The following is a 17,989-nucleotide window of genomic DNA, read 5'->3' as shown; positions in this document are numbered from 1 at the left end:
AGGTCTAATTGAGGATGAGTTTCAACCTTTGCAACTAAAAGACCATATGAGTCGGGGTAACAAAGTAATTTCAAAAATAAACAATATAATTCTGTGAAAATATAAATTTTTTGAAACGAACACTTTAACATTTTGCATGGAAATTATAACGAATTTCCTAGTCCTACTCTAGTGGATCTTGGAGCATTCTTTCTCGACGCAAACATTCCTCCACAAATCAAACTAACTTAACCTCATCGATTTCCTTCATCTCTCTCCTCTCTCTCTCTCTCTCTGATTTACACAGGCATCATGGCCTTAGTGAAAGCTCGCGGCACAAAACGACCCTCAGCAACATCTAGTTATTCCGCAGCATCCTCAATCGTAGCCTTTGTTGGATTATCTGTATTAGGTCTATGGCTCATCCTCACCTTCCATTCCTTCGCACCGTCGCAGCAGCCCACCGCGCCAGCCAAACCAGAAAAAACTCCCACCCGTTTATCCTCCATCGGCCATACTCACCATCACTCCAGCGCGCTCCCACAAACTCGCCAGAACGAGCCAGAGACCAAGGTTGAAAACGATGAAGTGGCAGCGATCGAACCAGAGAGGAAGATTCAAAATGACGAAGTAGCAGTGATCGAACCAGAGACGAAGGCTGAAAATCATGAAGCAGCAGTGATTGAGCCAGAGGCGAAGGTTGAAAGTAATGAAGAAGTGGTGATCGAGCCAGAGACGAAGATTGAAAATGACGAGGCGCAGACTGGTGATCAGGTGGATCATCAGGACACCAAAGAATCACGGGATAAAAGCGATGCCGTGGAGGAGCAAGAGAAGCAAGAAGCGCTCGAGAATCAAACCTCGGAAGAAAGTTCCATGACTCAAAAAGAAGAGATAATTCAAGAAAATCCACGTTCTGAAACCAAAACGGAAACTGATGATGGGAACCACGGTGCAGAGGATGTATCGGCTGAAGGTGGATCGGAATCTCAAGGTTCAAACACCGCAGGGAATGAAATAACAGATGAAGATCAGCAGAGGCGAATAGACGAACATCAACAGGGAGAAGAACAACAGAAGCAACAAGAAGGGAAAGAAGCAAAGTCGACAGATCCTAAAGGAGCAACAAGTCATGCTCAAACCCAACACGACGAGGCGCCCATACATTTGCATCAAGATGGCAGTAGTTCCGAGGAAACAGATAAGCCTAAAGCACAGACAACATCTGAAGAAGTTGAGCATGATTCTTTGGATGAAGACACGGGCAAGGTAAAACCAGTAAGCGAGAAAATGAATGAAGAGACCTCCAACAAGAACAATGAGGCTTCAACTTCAAGTGATGACAGCATTGAGATACCCAAAGAATCTACTGAGTCGAAGAACTCTTGGACTACTCAAGCAAACCAGTCTGAGAATCAAAAGGAGAGACGAAACGGAGGACCAAATGGCAAAGATAATAACAACCATGGATACACATGGCTGCTGTGCAATGTGACAGCGGGTGCAGACTACATACCTTGTTTGGACAACGAGAAAGTTGTAGCAAATATACACAGCAGGGCGCACCATGAGCATCGCGAGAGGCATTGCCCAACCGACGCTCCTACTTGCTTGGTTCCCCTGCCAAAGGGGTATAAGAAAAGGATCGACTGGCCTCAAAGTAGAGATAAGGTAATGATCATCTAAATAACAATAAAAAAATCATGAAATCGTCTCTGCTATTGCTCCTCATTTTGGAAGTATAAGTGATGCAGATATGGTACAACAATATACCTCACACATCACTGGCAGAATACAAGGGGCATCAGAACTGGGTAAAGGTGACTGGGGAGTTCCTCACTTTCCCAGGTGGTGGAACTCAATTTATTCACGGAGCCCTGCATTACATTGATTTTATACAGGAGGTAAAAGATTTCATGAACTAGCATAAACGCAATGCAACTTAAAAAGTCATGATTAATCATAATGAAGCTGATATACACAATCTTGTATAGGCAGTGCCTGATATTGCATGGGGAAAACACAGCCGCGTAGTGTTGGATGTTGGCTGTGGAGTAGCTAGCTTTGGAGGCTATCTGTTTGACAGAGATGTTCTTACAATGTCTTTTGCCCCAAAAGATGAACATGAGGCCCAAGTTCAATTTGCCCTTGAAAGGGGCATACCAGCAATATCTGCAGTCATGGGATCTCAGAGATTGCCATTTCCTAGTAGAGTATTTGACGTTGTGCATTGTGCACGTTGCAGAGTCCCTTGGCATGTGGATGGTTAATTTTCAACTATGCTTGTCATTTATTTTTTACAATAATTCTATCATGCTCCAGTCATGGCTTAAAATTTGGTATCTAAACTGAAGGTGGTTCTCTACTTCTGGAGTTAAACAGAGTACTACGCCCTGGAGGGTACTTTGTGTGGTCAGCAACTCCAGTGTACCAAAAGCTAGAAGAAGATGTACAGATATGGAAAGGTAGATCTGCTATCCTAAATTAGGATGCACTTACAAATTACAAACTTCAAAACATATTCTCATGAATCATATTCAATTATTATCTTTGGTTTTTCCCTATGTAGAAATGTCTCGCCTAACAGTTTCCATGTGTTGGGAGCTCGTAACAATAAAAAAGGACAAAATTAATTCTATTGGTGCTGCTATCTACCAGAAACCAGATTCAAATGATTGCTATAATCGCAGAAAGCAAAAGGAACCCTTGATGTGCAAAACTGATGACGACCCTAATGCAGCATGGTGAGTAGAAAAAATAATCTGATATTCCTATACATTTACTAAGAAAATAATAATGGAGTGTGATTGCAAGTAGAATGATATTTTTCAGGTACATACCTTTGCAGTCATGCATGCACCAGATACCTACCCAAGAAAACGAGAGAGGCTCACAATGGCCAGAAGAGTGGCCTGAGCGACTGCAGACACCACCATACTGGCTTAACAAATCAAAGATGGGAATTTATGGAAAACCAGCACCAGATGACTTTGTATCAGACTATGAACACTGGCAAAAGGTGGTCAGCACCATGTACATGAATGATTTGGGTATTAAATGGTCTGAAGTAAGAAATGTGATGGACTTGAGAGCAGTCTACGGAGGGTAAATAATTAAATATAGCTGCTTCACACAAAATATAAAATATTCTAAGGCTATAATATTTGTATTGAAGGGTCAACATGGAAAAACTGACCAAGAAAAAATGGCTTGCAGATTTGCTGCAGCACTGAAGGACCAAAACTTGTGGGTTTTGAATGTGGTGAATGTAGATTCTCCAGATACACTTCCCATAATCTACGAACGAGGCCTTTTTGGTATATATCATGATTGGTGTGAATCATTCAGCTCATATCCCAGGACCTATGATCTCCTACATGCAGATCATCTGTTCTCAAATCTCAAAAAGAGGTACTTCTAATTCATCCTAGCAGTTCGTACTTCTATTTATGCAGGCTAAGAATACTGAACGATGGAGTCATTTCTAGGTGTAAACTGGAGTTTGCCATGGCAGAGATTGACAGATTACTTAGACCAGGAGGCAAATTAATCATGCGCGATGAATCTAGCACAGTTGCAGAAGTAGTAGACTTTCTCAAGTCTCTCCATTGGGAAGTCTTCCTAAACCATTCAAAGAACCAAGAAGGGATACTCAGTGCTCAGAAATCCGATTGGCGGCCAACTAGTTTTGCAGATTCATCTTAATTGGGAGGAAAAATAGCATCAAAGATACCACGACAGCTGAGAATCTAGAGGGGGCAGGAACCTCCCTCTGAGGAAAAGATCCCAATACAACTGTGGGTCTGAATCATTTCATTCTTGGGGGTAGTGGTCTCTGAATCATCTCCCAAAACACAACAAAATCAGTGAGGTTTATATTCATAATTTCGAGACAGGTTTAACATGCTACTTTTTGATGATACAATTCCAAAACTTACTTTATTATATGTTTCACCTTGAAGAGAAAGAGCCGTTAATCAATTTGTGCTTCATGACCAATTTTAGTTCTTATTAATTCTGCAACTTTTTTATGATTCCAAATAACTTAGATTCTCTTGATAAACGAAGAACTCCTAAATTGAATTTAACTCGGTGTCATAAATCACCCGCAAACGAGAAATGAACTCCAAACCAATTTTTCATCATCATAATTAGGGATTTGAATCCCATAGCAAGGTCCAAAACATTCAAAACCAGACTCTCATCAATCACCATTCAATCGAATCGAACAATTCGGAAAACAAATCTAATCAACACTAATCCAGCGAACCTGTCACGAAATCTAAGAATCAGCCTTCTGAAGCTTGTTGTAATCCTCCAGCTCCTCGTAGTACACATCCCACACGCACCTCACGCATCCGCTGCCGCAGCAATCCCCCGGCAACGGCTTCTCCGGCGGAGGAACGACGGGGGTTGACTTTTCCGGCGTCTTCTCCTTCTCCTCTGTGCTTTTACCGACGCTCGTATCGGCCTTCCACTGCGAGGAATCCTTGGTGCTCGTTTCGTCGGCCATCGCGGGGTTATTTGCGAAGGTGTGTTGTCCTGCGATTGAGAAGGATTCTGTGGCTTGATTGAATCTGAAATTGCTCCGATTGGCGGTTATGCGACGGAGGGTGAGATCGATTAGAGGCATGGTGAGATCATGGCGGCGAAGAACATTCTGGCGGAGGAGATTGGCGGTTGGTGGTGGGGACGAAGAAGAGGAATAATGATGTGTTTGAGTGTACAGAAATGCCATCTCCAATTATACAAACCAATTTTGACCAATCACGGGTGTTGTTCCATCACTCTGTCGACAATAGTACTATATTTATTTTATTTATTTTTTCAATACCAAAAAACTGCCTAATTTTATACTGTTCCATTCCACGACATTTCTTTTCGACACATTTAGAAAAATATGTGTAATATATAAAATAAAAAGATAAGTGACTTTTACTAAAAAAATGAAAGAAAACTGCAAAAATGGTCCATGGACTATGGGATTATCTTATAAATGGTCCCTAGATGTTAAAAATATCACCAGTAGTCCCTGGACTAAGGGTTAATATCATAAACGCTGCTTTTGCACTGTTTCGAGATGAAAACGCCCTTTTCGAGGGGTTTTGGGGAGTTTGAGCAATTTGGTCTTTTCACACTTTTAACATTTTAAATCTGATATGATTTCAGTTACGTACTAAATTTGATATTATTTCAAAATTATCATTCTTCTTCCCTTTTGTCATCTTTCACTTTGTTTCTTTATTTCAATATTAGACTTTTACAAAATTAAATATTAAATTTCAGTTTTTAAATATCAATGAATTTTTTTAATTATAAAAATTATTAAATAACAAAAATTAATAGCATAATCAATATTTGACAGTGTCTAATATTTAATCAATAAGATATGACAACGCCTTAGTGTTAATCAATATTAAATAGCTTTAATCATAAATAGATCATATAACACGATTTATTCTGAAATAAATATGCATCTAATGTAAGACTAATATAATTTTCGTATATTAATTTGAAAACAATCAAAATTACTAGAAAATTTCAACAAAAATACTCCTATATAAAATTTTTAGTCAACTTCATAATATTTTATCACAAGCAATTATAACAACCGAACGGAGGCTAAATAGAATAGCTCTTATTTTTCTATCATGATCAATATAGTTTTTTTGTACTTCTTCAATTCAGCTGAATATTATATTAAATAACAAAAATTAATAGTTTTAATCAATATTTATAGTGTCCATGAATTAATAGTTTTAATTTAAAAAATTTATTGATATTTAAAAATCAAAATTTAAAATTTAATTTTATAAATTAAATCTAATATTGAAATAAAAAAACAAAGTGAAGGATGACAAAAGGGAAGAAGAATGATAATTTTAAAATAATATCAGATTTAAAATGTTAAAAGTGTAAAAAGACCAAATTGCCCAAACCCCCAAAACCCCTCAAAAGGACATTTTTGTCTCAAAACAGTGCAAAATGACCGTTTTTTATATTAACCCTTAGTCTAGGGACTGCTGATGATATTTTTAAAGTCCAGGGACCATTTATGAGATAATCCCATAGTCTAGGGCCCATTTTTGTAGTTCACTCAAAATGAAATGACTCCACTACTATAGAACTACCAAAATGATAAAATGACTCCATTGTGATGGAACGGAGTGAGTAGTACTCCCCAGAACCTTTTCAATTCAGTCCTCGATTTCGGTTGGTTTTTCTACGTAGGAAATACTTACACTTTTGGTCCATCAATTTTATCAAAATATCAATTTTAGTACATTTGAAAATATCATCTTAAATTCATTAAATTCGATGTAACATCGTTTGAGTTAGTTTTTCACTGTTTTGAATTGTGGAGGAAAATATCTTTAAGCCCATGAAGGGTATTTTAGGCATCTTAGAAGGCAGTTTTAAATTGAGAGATTTCATGAAGGGTATTTTGGAGGATAAAATATAGGTTTGAGGCATGAATTTTTTTATTTTAAAGAATTTTCCTCCTTTTTTTTATTCTCTTCCCTCACAAAATCAAGAATGGACCAAACTACCTAATGGGAGAATTTAGTTTTAGAAAACTGATATTTTTGATTGGGTAGTTTGGTCTATTCTTGTATTTTGTGATTGAAAAAAGAATTAAAAACTGAATTTTTGTTGTTGTGTAATTTGGCCAATTCTTGTATTTTGCGGGCAAAGAAAAAGAAAAGAAGAGAAAAAAATAGGAAAAATGTAAATATTCCCTAACATGAAAAGTTCACTTGCCTCGTGGAATTTTTCGTTGGGTAGTTTGGTCCATTCATGCATTTTATGGGGGAAAGAATAAAAAGGAAGAGAAAATAAGAGAAAAATGTAAAATCCTTTAAAATGAAAAATTTACATGTCTTGATCCCACATTTTAAAATGCGTGCAAATTTAATCCCAAAACTCAAAAGGCTTGGGAATTTAATCTCATATTATGAAATCTCTCGTTTTAAATTAATTACATATTCATTCATTTCTATGTATATTGTTACTTCATATTAAAATAGATGAAGAAAATGGAGAGAAAAAAAACAGAGTGAAAAAGGGGGAAAGAAGTGAGAAAAGGAAGGAAGAAATGGCAAAGAAGAATTAAAGATAATCAAATATTTTTATGAAGAAGAGAGAGAAAGCACATTGAAATGCCATTCATGGGCTTGAGGGTTTTTTGTCAAAAAAAAGTTCCAAACAATGAAAAGATGGATTAAACGATATTACACAAAAGTTAATGGATCTCAGAAAATATTTTCAGATATTATAAAACAAAATTAATACCTTAGCAGAGTTCTAGAACAAAATAAATGTTTACTCTTTTTCTATAGTGATAAAATGTTAACAGATGACAAAATAACAGTAATAAAAAATGTCAACACAACATTAATCGTTGACATTGTGTTGATATTTTTTGTTGCTGTTATTTTGTCATTTGTTGACATGTTCTAATGATCCAGATCATAGTTTGGAGTTTGTACAATATTTAGAATTTGCATTTGATTACCTCCCTTATAAAGTAACTGATAAGTCAATTTTATTTAAAGGCTTGAAATTTAACATGAGGGCTTTTATCATACTGTGTATTTTAGTAGTTTGGACTTTGGTGATTACTTTGGTTAGTAAACAATCTGAAACTTATGTGATTTTGGAGAAGTTTTAGGTCAGTCAAGTGATCATCTTAGTAGAACTTGAGTAATGATCGAACATAATAGTTATTGAAATCAAAGCTCTAGGATCTATCCTTTTGACCTCCATTAGAACTTGAGTAATGAAAGAATGTATTCATATCAAAGCCCTAGGTTCCATCCTCATGACTACGATACTCTTTCAAGCTTTTAGCTATAACCAAAATTCCAAATTAATTGATTGTTTAGATAGGATAATAAATTATAATGGCCTTATTAGATTTAGTTTACTTATGGATGTAGATATGATACTTGTACTTCATAATATATTTGTTATTTAAGAATAGAAACCATTTTCTTTGGTATGTCCTTTATAATTAGAAATTTTTTATATTTGAAAAAAAAAATCGTAATGAGATCAAACTCATTCTCCTTTAATAATACTCCATTCACTTTTTTTTTCTAACTATCTCTTGCATTATCAATTTTATATTAATTTTTTTCAAAAGTTTGAGTACTATTTTTAAGATGGGGATAGTATTTATCTCATGTTTAAAGCAAAAAAACTCGATCCCAACTCCGTTGAGTCGACTCACAACTTGCTCGGGTCAGCCTTAATAGCATGTTGATTCGTTTTGACCTACCCAAATAGCTTAGTTATGATGTCGAGATGATAAAAAAAATTTATTCTAACTCTCAATTTGCAACGATTTGTTCGGTTCAATTTGTGAGTTTAAATTTTATGCTGAAATTGTCTACTTACAAATTCCAATGCAATAAAGAAGTAACATGCTATTGCATTATAAGAGCATCCGCGATGGTGCTTAGGTCAGCCATAGGCCAGCCATTCTCTCCTCTGCCACGTCAGCAACACTAAAAAAACCACCTGCCACGTCAGATTTAGGCCAGCCATAGGCCAGCCGCAATAAAAACAATTCAAAATATACTACATTTACGGAATTAAAATTACGATTAAAATACGGAATTAAATTTAGACACGTGTACGGGAAAATTCATTAATTGCATTTTAAAAAGTTACATAGATAAAAAAAAAGTACATGCATAGTAAAGAAAAAAAACTATCGTCGTGCAGTCCTCCGTGCCCACAACTCTTCAATTATATCCTTTTGGAGTTGAATATGAGCATCCACTTGGTGCATGCCGGCAAATTCCTTGAGTCGGCCGGCTTCATCGAGGGGTACCCCCTGTCGTACACTAGGGGTGGCCGTTCCGTGGCTTGGACCGGCTTCATCGTCACCGACCCAACTAGTCGGTTGTACGCCTTCGTCTTCGACGATCATGTTGTGCAGGATAATGCAGGGCGTACATTATCTCGGAAACGCATCCGACATCCCACAAACGCGTTGGGCCCTTGATTGCCGCCCATCGAGACCGGAGCACACCAAATGCGCACTCTACGTCCTTGCGCGCCGACTCCCGTCGTTGCGCAAAGTAGGCCTTCTTTTCATCACTTGTTTGCCGGATCGTCTTCACAAAGACCGGCCACCGAGGGTATATCCCATCCGCCAAGTAGTAGCCCATATCATGCCGGTTGCCGTTGGCCACGAATGAGACGGCTGGACCGACGCCCCGGCACTTCTCGTTGAAGAGGGGAGACGAGTTCGGGACGTTGAGGTCGTTGTTCGACCCGGCTACCCCAAAATACGCATGCCGGATCCACAGCCGGTAATCAGCTACGACCTCGAGGATTATCGTGGGGTTCTTTGACTTCGGACGGTTCTTCCTCCCGATGCATACGAGTCCCATCTTCTGCCTAACATCAGGGGAACCCCGAAATGCTACTCCGTGCACGTACGCGTCAAATTCGGCAGTCTTCGGGAGTAGGGCTTGAAGATGTTGGCTCCCTGCAAGAAAATGCGATCCACGCCTGCACAGAACTCGCTTCAGACATTTGAAGTGCCGACGACTCACCGATGTGGAGGTACTCGTCCCACATGTCTGCCCGCGCCTCCGTAGGCCAGCTGCCTGATTGCCGCCGTGCACTTTTGGATAGGGGTGTGGCCGGGTGTGCCAGCCGCATCGTGCCTGAAGCGGAAACACATATATTGGCGCTCCAATGCCCTAACGATGCGCATAAACAACTCCATGCGACGCATTCTGAAACGCCGCCGGAACATGTTGGCGGAAAGCCGCGGGTACTCTGCAAAGTAGTCCTCGTACAGCCGCTGATGTGCAGCTACGTGATCCCGATCAATCACTGCTCGGTGGTGGACAACTGGTGGAGGAGGGCGAGGTATCGCCTGCTGTTCCACCATACGCATGTACCGCTCCATCCCGCGGTTCATGTAGACCTCCATAGCCTCGTTCATCCTCCGTTCGTACTCCTCGGGATCCCCACCACTACCGCTACCGCTACCACCCGCGTGATCCATCGCTCGATGATGCTCTTGAATCAGAGAAGTTAGAGAGAGAGAAAACTCGTTAAAACAAGTGGTGCAAATGAAAATGAAACGAAAATCGCGTTTATATATGATTTAAAAAAAAAAAAAAAAAAAAAAAAATCGGAAAACACCGCTGGCCGATCGCTAGCCGATCGGGCCTACTGCAAATGGCGGCTAGCCGATCGGCCAATCGGATCGGCTAAGCGGCAAGCGTGATCAGCCAGCCCACGCCGATGCGCTCGCCGATTTCGCAATTTGGCCGATTGCAATGGTTCGGCTAGCCGATCGGCTAAGCGCGACGAATCGGCTAGCCGGTCGCTAGCCGACCATTGCGGATGCTCTAAGCCCAGGCCTCATGAATTTACCAACAAATTTATTATATACTCACTTGAATTAGGTTGCTGACTTTATTTTTTTACTTCATTGTACCTGTATGCCTTGATTAACCATAAATTCTTGGCAGTGTACACATTCAAAAAGCTCTATAACAAACTCCAATGCATCATATAATTCAAATGAAAGTTGAAAATCATGTGGCGCAACAGTATGTGATACTTAATTATGTTTGAATTATACACATAATGCACCCTAAGATAGGCAAGATTAGATCACATATTCATTAATGAAATCAAATTCGTGTAGGAAAACAGTTACTACTATAATTAAAGTTAATTTTGGATCAACTTTTTAGCTGTCACAACAACTCCACCTAGTTAATAATCACTCAGATTGATTAGGCCGTGGAGAGGAAATTTTGGGTAATTTTTGCATAATTTGGTTATTGGTTATCTCTCTATGGTAGTATTAATATAGATGAAATCAATGTGGGAAATTGGATTTAAGTTAAAAGACGAAGAGCGGGAAAAGCAGCACAGCACTATGATGATGCTGAACTACTTTGTAAATTAGTCAACAAATTGGTCCCAATCCTTTTTGGATATTTTCTTCAAAATTCAAGCCTATAATTCCATTTTCCCTCCCAAAAGAGTAGTTATTTTTGGAGAAATTATGCGTTCTACTAACTTTTTTCTAAAATATAGTAATAAAAAGATGAAATCCAAAAATTATACTATAGGATATAGAGATGACATTCAAAATTGAACATAACAGAATGTATAATTAATTATTGTCACATGATTCTTATAATGCCGCAATCTCTCCACAAGCTTTTACAATTTTTGTAATTATACATTTTTATACATTTTTTTTTTTTATCATCTATAAGTAGGATGTTACGCCAAAATGAAAGTTCATGTCATATATACATCGAATTTGAATAAAATTCCAAATTCCACATGTAGCCCATCGAAGGAGTGAGATTATGTCATTTATATTTAAAATATATCGACATCTTTGCTTTCAAATATCGGTATTAATATTCAATTTTTCTTACGTCGAAAAAAGGCATTAATTCAGCAACTGAAACCGTAATTCCAATCTACCACATTTCTTAAACAGTAAGAAAAATTAAATCTCCACAATCTCAAAGATAATAAAATCTACCACATTTCTTAAACAGTAAGAAAAAATTACAAATAAGATATAATAAAAATTACAACAGTGAGAATCTCACAATCCACAGAAAAAGTCAGAAACAAACAATATAAAGTTTATAAATCAGAGAAACAGCACTATTTTCTCTTTAATAAATACTACCTCCATCCCACAAAAATACGTACAATTTCCCTTTTAGTCCGTCCACAAAAATATGCACTTTCTAATTTTGAAAAAATCTCCACGAACAATACTTTAATGGTGTGTTCGGTTTGTAAGATTGTATCCGAGATTAAATTTGTAATGTTTTTGGTTCATGAGATTAACCCCACGACTAAATCTTAGATGGATAATCATGAGATAATCATGTATCTTGGTATTATTTTATCTTGCAAACCGAATACCACCTAAGATATCGTATACTTTAAGGCCATGTTCGGTAGGGATGATAACTCATTTAAGAATGAAAATCTATAAACAAAAACATTTTAATTTATGAATTTTCATCCCTAAATGAGTTATCACCTCTACCAAACATGCCATAATGAGATGAGACTCATTTTCCACGCAGTTTTTCCACATTTTCTACTCGGATTTTCATGATTCTGACGGGGGTATTTTTGAAAGTAGAAATGGCTCGTTATAATTAATAATTTTTGTTAATTTTAAGATATCGTATATTAGGTGTGTGACACTTTTACCCTATTTTTCTCTCTCTTCAATTCTCTCTCATTCAATGCTTTACCGAACTCACCACCACCCTTTTCTCTACACACTCAACCCTTTTCCCCCTTCCTCTTTATCCCCTGTTCTCCTCTACCCTTCTTCGCCTCGTCTCCAGGTGCCTTTTTCCTCCTCCTTTTTCTTTTCCCCAACAAATTTCGTGTTTAAATTAGCTTAATTTGCTTCTCTATTTATGTTTGCAGGAAATGGAGTGCGCTTTCATAGACGCCTTTGCACCAGAGATGCTCAAAACCGCCGCCTTCGCCGACGAAGACTTGTTCGTCGACGAACTCCTCGACTTCTCTAACGAATTTGAAGAAGTGAAGGAGGAGCAGCAGCAACTGGAAGAACCGGAGGAGAAGGAACAGGACCAGAGCAAGACTGCCTCCTCTGTTTTGGAAGAGAAGCTGACGCCGGCGCCGGCGCCGGAAAATAGCCCCGTTTCGACCAATGGCGATTTTGGGTCTCTCCCGGAGAGTGAATTGAGCCTTCCAGTGAGTGAAAGTTTCAATTTTTCGGTTTAATTTTGGGAAAAAAACGTTTCTCGAAAAATGAAACTGAAAAAGATGGAGTCTTTTTGCAGGTGGAGGGGTTGGAGAGCTTGGAATGGCTGTCTCATTTTGTGGAGGACTCATTTTCCGACTACTCACTCACCGGAAAACTGCCGCCGAAGCCGGCGGAGAAAGAGGCCGCCGCCGGCGAACAGCTCTGTTTCAGCACTCCAGTACAAACCAAGGCCCGAACCAAGAGGGCCCGAACTGGGGTTCGCATTTGGCCCGTTTTGTCGCCTTCATTCACCGAGTCCTCGACCTCCTCCTCGTCCTCGTCCTCCTCGACGACGTCGTTTTCGCCTCCGAACCACCCGTGGGTGGTCCAGAGCCAGACCGGCGAGTCCTTTTTAGGCAAACTAGCCGTTAAGAAGCAGAGGAAGAAACCGGCCGACGGCGGCGTCGCCGCCGCCGCCCAGCCGAGGAGGTGCAGCCATTGCGGCGTTACCAAGACGCCGCAGTGGCGGGCCGGCCCGCTCGGGTCGAAGACTCTTTGCAATGCTTGTGGGGTGAGGTACAAGTCGGGCCGGCTCCTGCCCGAGTACCGGCCCGCTTGCAGCCCGACGTTCTCGGTCGAGATGCACTCGAACAACCACCGGAAAGTTCTCGAGATGCGGCGCAAAAAGGAGTCGGAGACCGAGCCCGCGGGCCCAGTTCAGCCGGCTCCCAATTTTTGAAGATAGGAAAGGAAAAAAAAAATCAGTTTTAAGGATTAAGGTAGGATTTCAAGACCCGGTTCGGGTTAACTAGTCCCGGTTTGATTAGTGTATATTCTTTTTATGGACCCATGGTTTGGTGAGGTAGGTTACATGGCAATGTAACTGATTAGGAGAGACTTTAAAGTTTTATGTTTTAATGTAATTCCAATCAAGGCCTTAATTGCGTTATTTGGGGTTCTTTTTAAATTTCATATCCGCAAATATATGCAATTCATTTTGGAAAAACATGCACATTAAATAGAGAAAGGTGTGACTTCTATTGCTTGCTTTGTGGCCCACTTCTAGTAGTTGTAGCCCTACCTATATAGCTACTAATTCGAAGATGTAGTATGAAATTGTAATCAATGAAATGGAAGTAATAGTAGTATTAAGATTTAAATGTGAAGAAAAAGATGATTAATTAGGCAGAAAAAGTAGTAAAAATGGGAGGGAGTTGAAAAGCAAAAGGTAATGAGATAATAAGGGGGTGCACGCCACAAGCTAACAAAGATAGTTCACATGGGTTGGGTGGGGAAACAAAATGGTGATGGCGTGATTCCTAAGCATTTTGCATTCCTCACCTTTCTCAATTTCATATCCTCACACTTACTCCTCTTCTCTCTCTCAAATCATTACCCATCATCCTATATACACACACCATCATGGGTCAAAATTTCCCTTCTTTTATTACAATTCTCTATTCTGATTTACGGACATGTCTGGTAAGACGAAGTAATCTTGACACTGTAGAGACATGTCGTGAACTGAGCTTCGAAAAAAGGACAACCGAACAAGAGATAAGAATAAACATAATCTCTCGTTAGGAGTACACAAGACAACCGAACTGACTATCAATCAATCTCAACAAATTTATGTCATGTCAATGTATAGTTTCTATCACATGATAGAGAAGTATGAGAAATTACTTTTGGGATGACCAACAATCCAGACATATTCTAGGAGGTTGAATTGGTGTCCCTTGAAGTAGTTGGGAGAGGACAATCTTGAATTAAGATGAAAGTTTTTTTGGCATTACTTATATCGAATATTTGAAATTATCAATCAAAGATTACTAAATTCAAGATTTGAACTGAAATAGAATAAGGGGGTGTTTGGGGAATTACTATTAGAGATTGAATTATCATAAATTTAAAGGCGGGCCAGGTGAAAAAAACCAAAAATGTCGCCCGGTGATCAATACTTACGAATGTTGGTTTTGGGGATGTCCAAACATGGTGTTAAATTAAAACTGTGGATGTTAAATGTGGACCAGGTTTTGTTGGACAATAGGATGTACACTTTCTGCAAGGAATCAAAATATATTAAATTTAAAATATCAAGTTAAATTTTCGATGTATTGCATATGTATACATATATATTGTGTATGTGATTGTCTGGCTCATGAGTGTGGCTTCAATCCAATTTCATTTTATTTTCTTTTTAATTTTAGTAAATTTTATTTTCTTTTGTCAGTGAGAGCCTGAGAGGGATTTTTTATAGTTCAAAGGAAAAGACAAGAAAAAGGTAAAGAGTGTTAGAATTGCAGCAAAGAGAAATTACTGATAGGTCAGTGGGATCCTCTCATGATTTTATTTTTAGGGGTTAATAACATTATTCATTAGGTTCACCAACATTAATAGTAACTAACAGGCTATATATATTAGGATTTCAACTAAAAGAATTGCAACATCTTTTAATCGACCACCACTTATACAATAAAATAAAATAAAATAAAATAAAATAAATGTGTATTAAAAAATAATAGTTATTTTTTCAATTCGGAATATCCTTGTTGCCATCCACGACAGTTGCACCTCCCTCAACACTGCAATACCTTCACGACCTATGTTTTTTGACGAGATGAATATTAATGACACCGAAAAAAGGGACAACGCTCTTAAGAATGACGGTTTGAATTGCGACAAAACATGAATATTGAGGTGGACGTAGGCAACGTACTAAATACAAATAAATGAGTTGTCTCTCTAGATATTTGCACGTGTGTTCGTCATGTTTTTGGATACCTTAATATTCTATATGTTCGTAATAAAATGTCTCAGTTTGATATTATAGTATGTTTATAATTACTAGTTACACTGATATTTTAGTATGTTTATAATTACTAGTTATATTTTTCTTTCTAATTTAGGTAAGTTGACCGCACACTCCAATACTATATATTTAACTAAATTTCAATTTCTAATATTTTTTAAAACTTAGCAACAAATCTGAACATTGTTATAAATCATAGACGGAAGGGATATTAATTAATTTTGGTACCCCTTATTAAGTACGGGTGTCTACCCAAGTCGAAAAACAGTCCTAGATAATTAATTGTTATTAAAAAATTAATCACTGGATAATCTAAAGTAATCAGCAGGCGATGCCAAATGTGGGATATGATCATTGTCTAAAACAAATATACTTACGCCGTCTGTGATTAATTAAATCGTAAACAATGATTAATGTGTCTGAAGTCAAAGGTTTAGATGTTGGTGAAATTAAATAATCGAAAATAAAGGATAGTAAAATGGGTGGTATGATTAAATGTGCACTCTACGCTACTCACGTGCTTTGCACATGACCCAACGATCTCAACTCCCGCCCAATATTCAATAATTCAACCAAGTCCAGTCAATCTAGTTGTTTAAAATTTTATAGTTAAAATAATTAGCATTTTGGATATTACAAAATTTTTAAATACTAATTTATTTAGTGGTCGGAATCTCGTCAATGGCGCCTCTCACTTTCAAGCAATTATTTTTTTGTTTTTTTGATATGCAACGTTAATATTTGAATTCTAACTATAATGGGTGGGAAGTTTGAAAGTTGTGTAAAATTCAAATGTTATGACTTATATATATTCTATTCACGTCACATGAGATATTGTAACTGCTCTCTATTGTATAAGTTTGAAATTGGGTGTCTCATCTGTGAATGAAGTCATGTGAATAACAAGTACTCACTCTGTTCTATTAAAAGTGAAATCATTTGTCATTTTAGTATATTTTATAGTAGTGGAGTAATTTTCCTCTTCACTCTCTCTTACTTTATTATCTCTACTTTTTCACCAGTCATATTTATTATCCTTTTATTTAATATATTACACATTTTTTTTAAATTTGCATGCCGAATAAAAATGTCTCCACTTTTATGGAACAAAGGAAGTAGTCACCAGGTTCAATATTAGATGTCTTATTTGTGATTGACCCAAAATTTAAATAATAATTAAAATGTTAATCGATGTGAGTCTTATTTTTATATATTTTCAATATATTAAAATAGAGTATTTCTTTTCTCATAGAAAAGATGTGTTTAATTTCTAAAAAACAACTATTAATACATTCAATTACTTTTTCGTTTTTATCATTATTTCAATCGAGTGATGATAAACAATCAAATTTTGTACAACCAAAATAAGGTTATATTAATAATTTGATGTATTAATTATATATTAAAATAATAAATATAGTAAGTAGATAAGTTAAAAAGACTTATTGGCCTTTAACCTTATTTTTTATTTTTATATTTGAACTTTTTTTTTTATTGTTTTTAAAATTTGAATTAAAGTATGCACTAATTACATTTATGGTTCCAAAAAAGTAAAACAATTATACACAAATCATAAATATATGACCACAATATTATGCATTTTCCATGTACTATATATGCATCCATATATTTTAATTAACTATATAAATAAACCTAATTTTTTTCAGATAAACTAATTTTTAGTTATATAAAATTTAGTCACGTAGATTTGTTGATTTCAATAATCTGTTTATCTTTTCGCAAATAGATTCAACTGTTCTCTCTCTCTCAATTTAAGACGCTTCTAAAATCTAAAATTTTCTAAAATCTGTCCATAATGTTACCAATTGAGAAAACGTATGGCTCAAACTGAAAATGTGGGCTGAAATCCCAAAAACCTAAGGTTTGGCTGTTAAACTTTTCTAATATCATTATTGTGACAAGGACAAATCTTATAGAATACAGTTTTACTTTCATTATTATTTTTATATAAAATTCATATATAAAAATCAAATTTATATAAATTTTTTGAACTTTATGATTTTTTTATTATGTTGTATTCTTTCGTCTTAATGTCCACCTTTTCTTTTTAATTTGTTTCACTCAAGATGTCCACTTTTTATATTTGGAAATAAATCTACCCCTCTTCTCTCCTTATTAAAATATTCAACCATTTTTTCTCTCTCTATTTACTTCATTTAACAACTCTTTCTAAAGTTTCGTGCCATTCAAGAATGTGGACATCTTGAGTGAGACGGAAGTATTAAAAACCAAACCAAAACCTAAATGCTCACCCCTACTATCTGGCGTGAGTTTTAATAAATGTTAAGAAAAACAGGTGGAAGAAAGTTAGTAGAATATGAGTCTCACTTGTGTATATTAGTTTTAAATGAGAGTTAGTGGAATGTATGACCATTATTACCATTTATGGAGTAGTAATTATGAACCGAGACTTCTATTCACGGATGAACCAAAAT

At 36.9% G+C, this 17,989-nt stretch overlaps 3 protein-coding genes across 3 annotated transcripts; 2 read left to right on the top strand and 1 right to left on the bottom strand.

Annotated features, from left to right (window-relative positions):
* Positions 1 to 291: 291 nt before the first annotated feature.
* LOC125212944 (probable methyltransferase PMT27) lies at positions 292 to 3,929 on the top strand. Its single transcript, XM_048113256.1, has 8 exons — positions 292 to 1,650; positions 1,734 to 1,883; positions 1,974 to 2,244; positions 2,334 to 2,444; positions 2,549 to 2,723; positions 2,812 to 3,084; positions 3,196 to 3,390; positions 3,468 to 3,929. Exons 1-8 carry the CDS (start codon positions 292 to 294, stop codon positions 3,682 to 3,684), a joined length of 2,751 nt encoding a protein of 916 aa, XP_047969213.1. The 3' UTR covers positions 3,685 to 3,929.
* Positions 3,930 to 4,099: 170 nt separating this feature from the next.
* Positions 4,100 to 4,756, bottom strand: LOC125215555. Its single transcript, XM_048116999.1, has one exon. It carries the CDS (start codon positions 4,715 to 4,717, stop codon positions 4,262 to 4,264), a length of 456 nt encoding a protein of 151 aa, XP_047972956.1. The 5' UTR covers positions 4,718 to 4,756; the 3' UTR covers positions 4,100 to 4,261.
* Positions 4,757 to 12,209: 7,453 nt separating this feature from the next.
* Positions 12,210 to 13,670, top strand: LOC125212051 (GATA transcription factor 5-like). Its single transcript, XM_048112083.1, has 3 exons — positions 12,210 to 12,353; positions 12,439 to 12,729; positions 12,819 to 13,670. The coding sequence occupies exons 1-3, from the start codon at positions 12,249 to 12,251 to the stop codon at positions 13,458 to 13,460; spliced, it is 1,038 nt and encodes a 345-aa protein (XP_047968040.1). The 5' UTR covers positions 12,210 to 12,248; the 3' UTR covers positions 13,461 to 13,670.
* Positions 13,671 to 17,989: the final 4,319 nt, after the last annotated feature.

The sequence above is a fragment of the Salvia hispanica genome, chromosome 3 (genome assembly GCF_023119035.1).
Source record: "Salvia hispanica cultivar TCC Black 2014 chromosome 3, UniMelb_Shisp_WGS_1.0, whole genome shotgun sequence".
Lineage (NCBI taxonomy): Eukaryota > Viridiplantae > Streptophyta > Magnoliopsida > Lamiales > Lamiaceae > Salvia > Salvia hispanica.
Note: the sequence above shows the minus strand (reverse complement) of the source record. Positions and strands in the feature narration are given on the sequence as shown.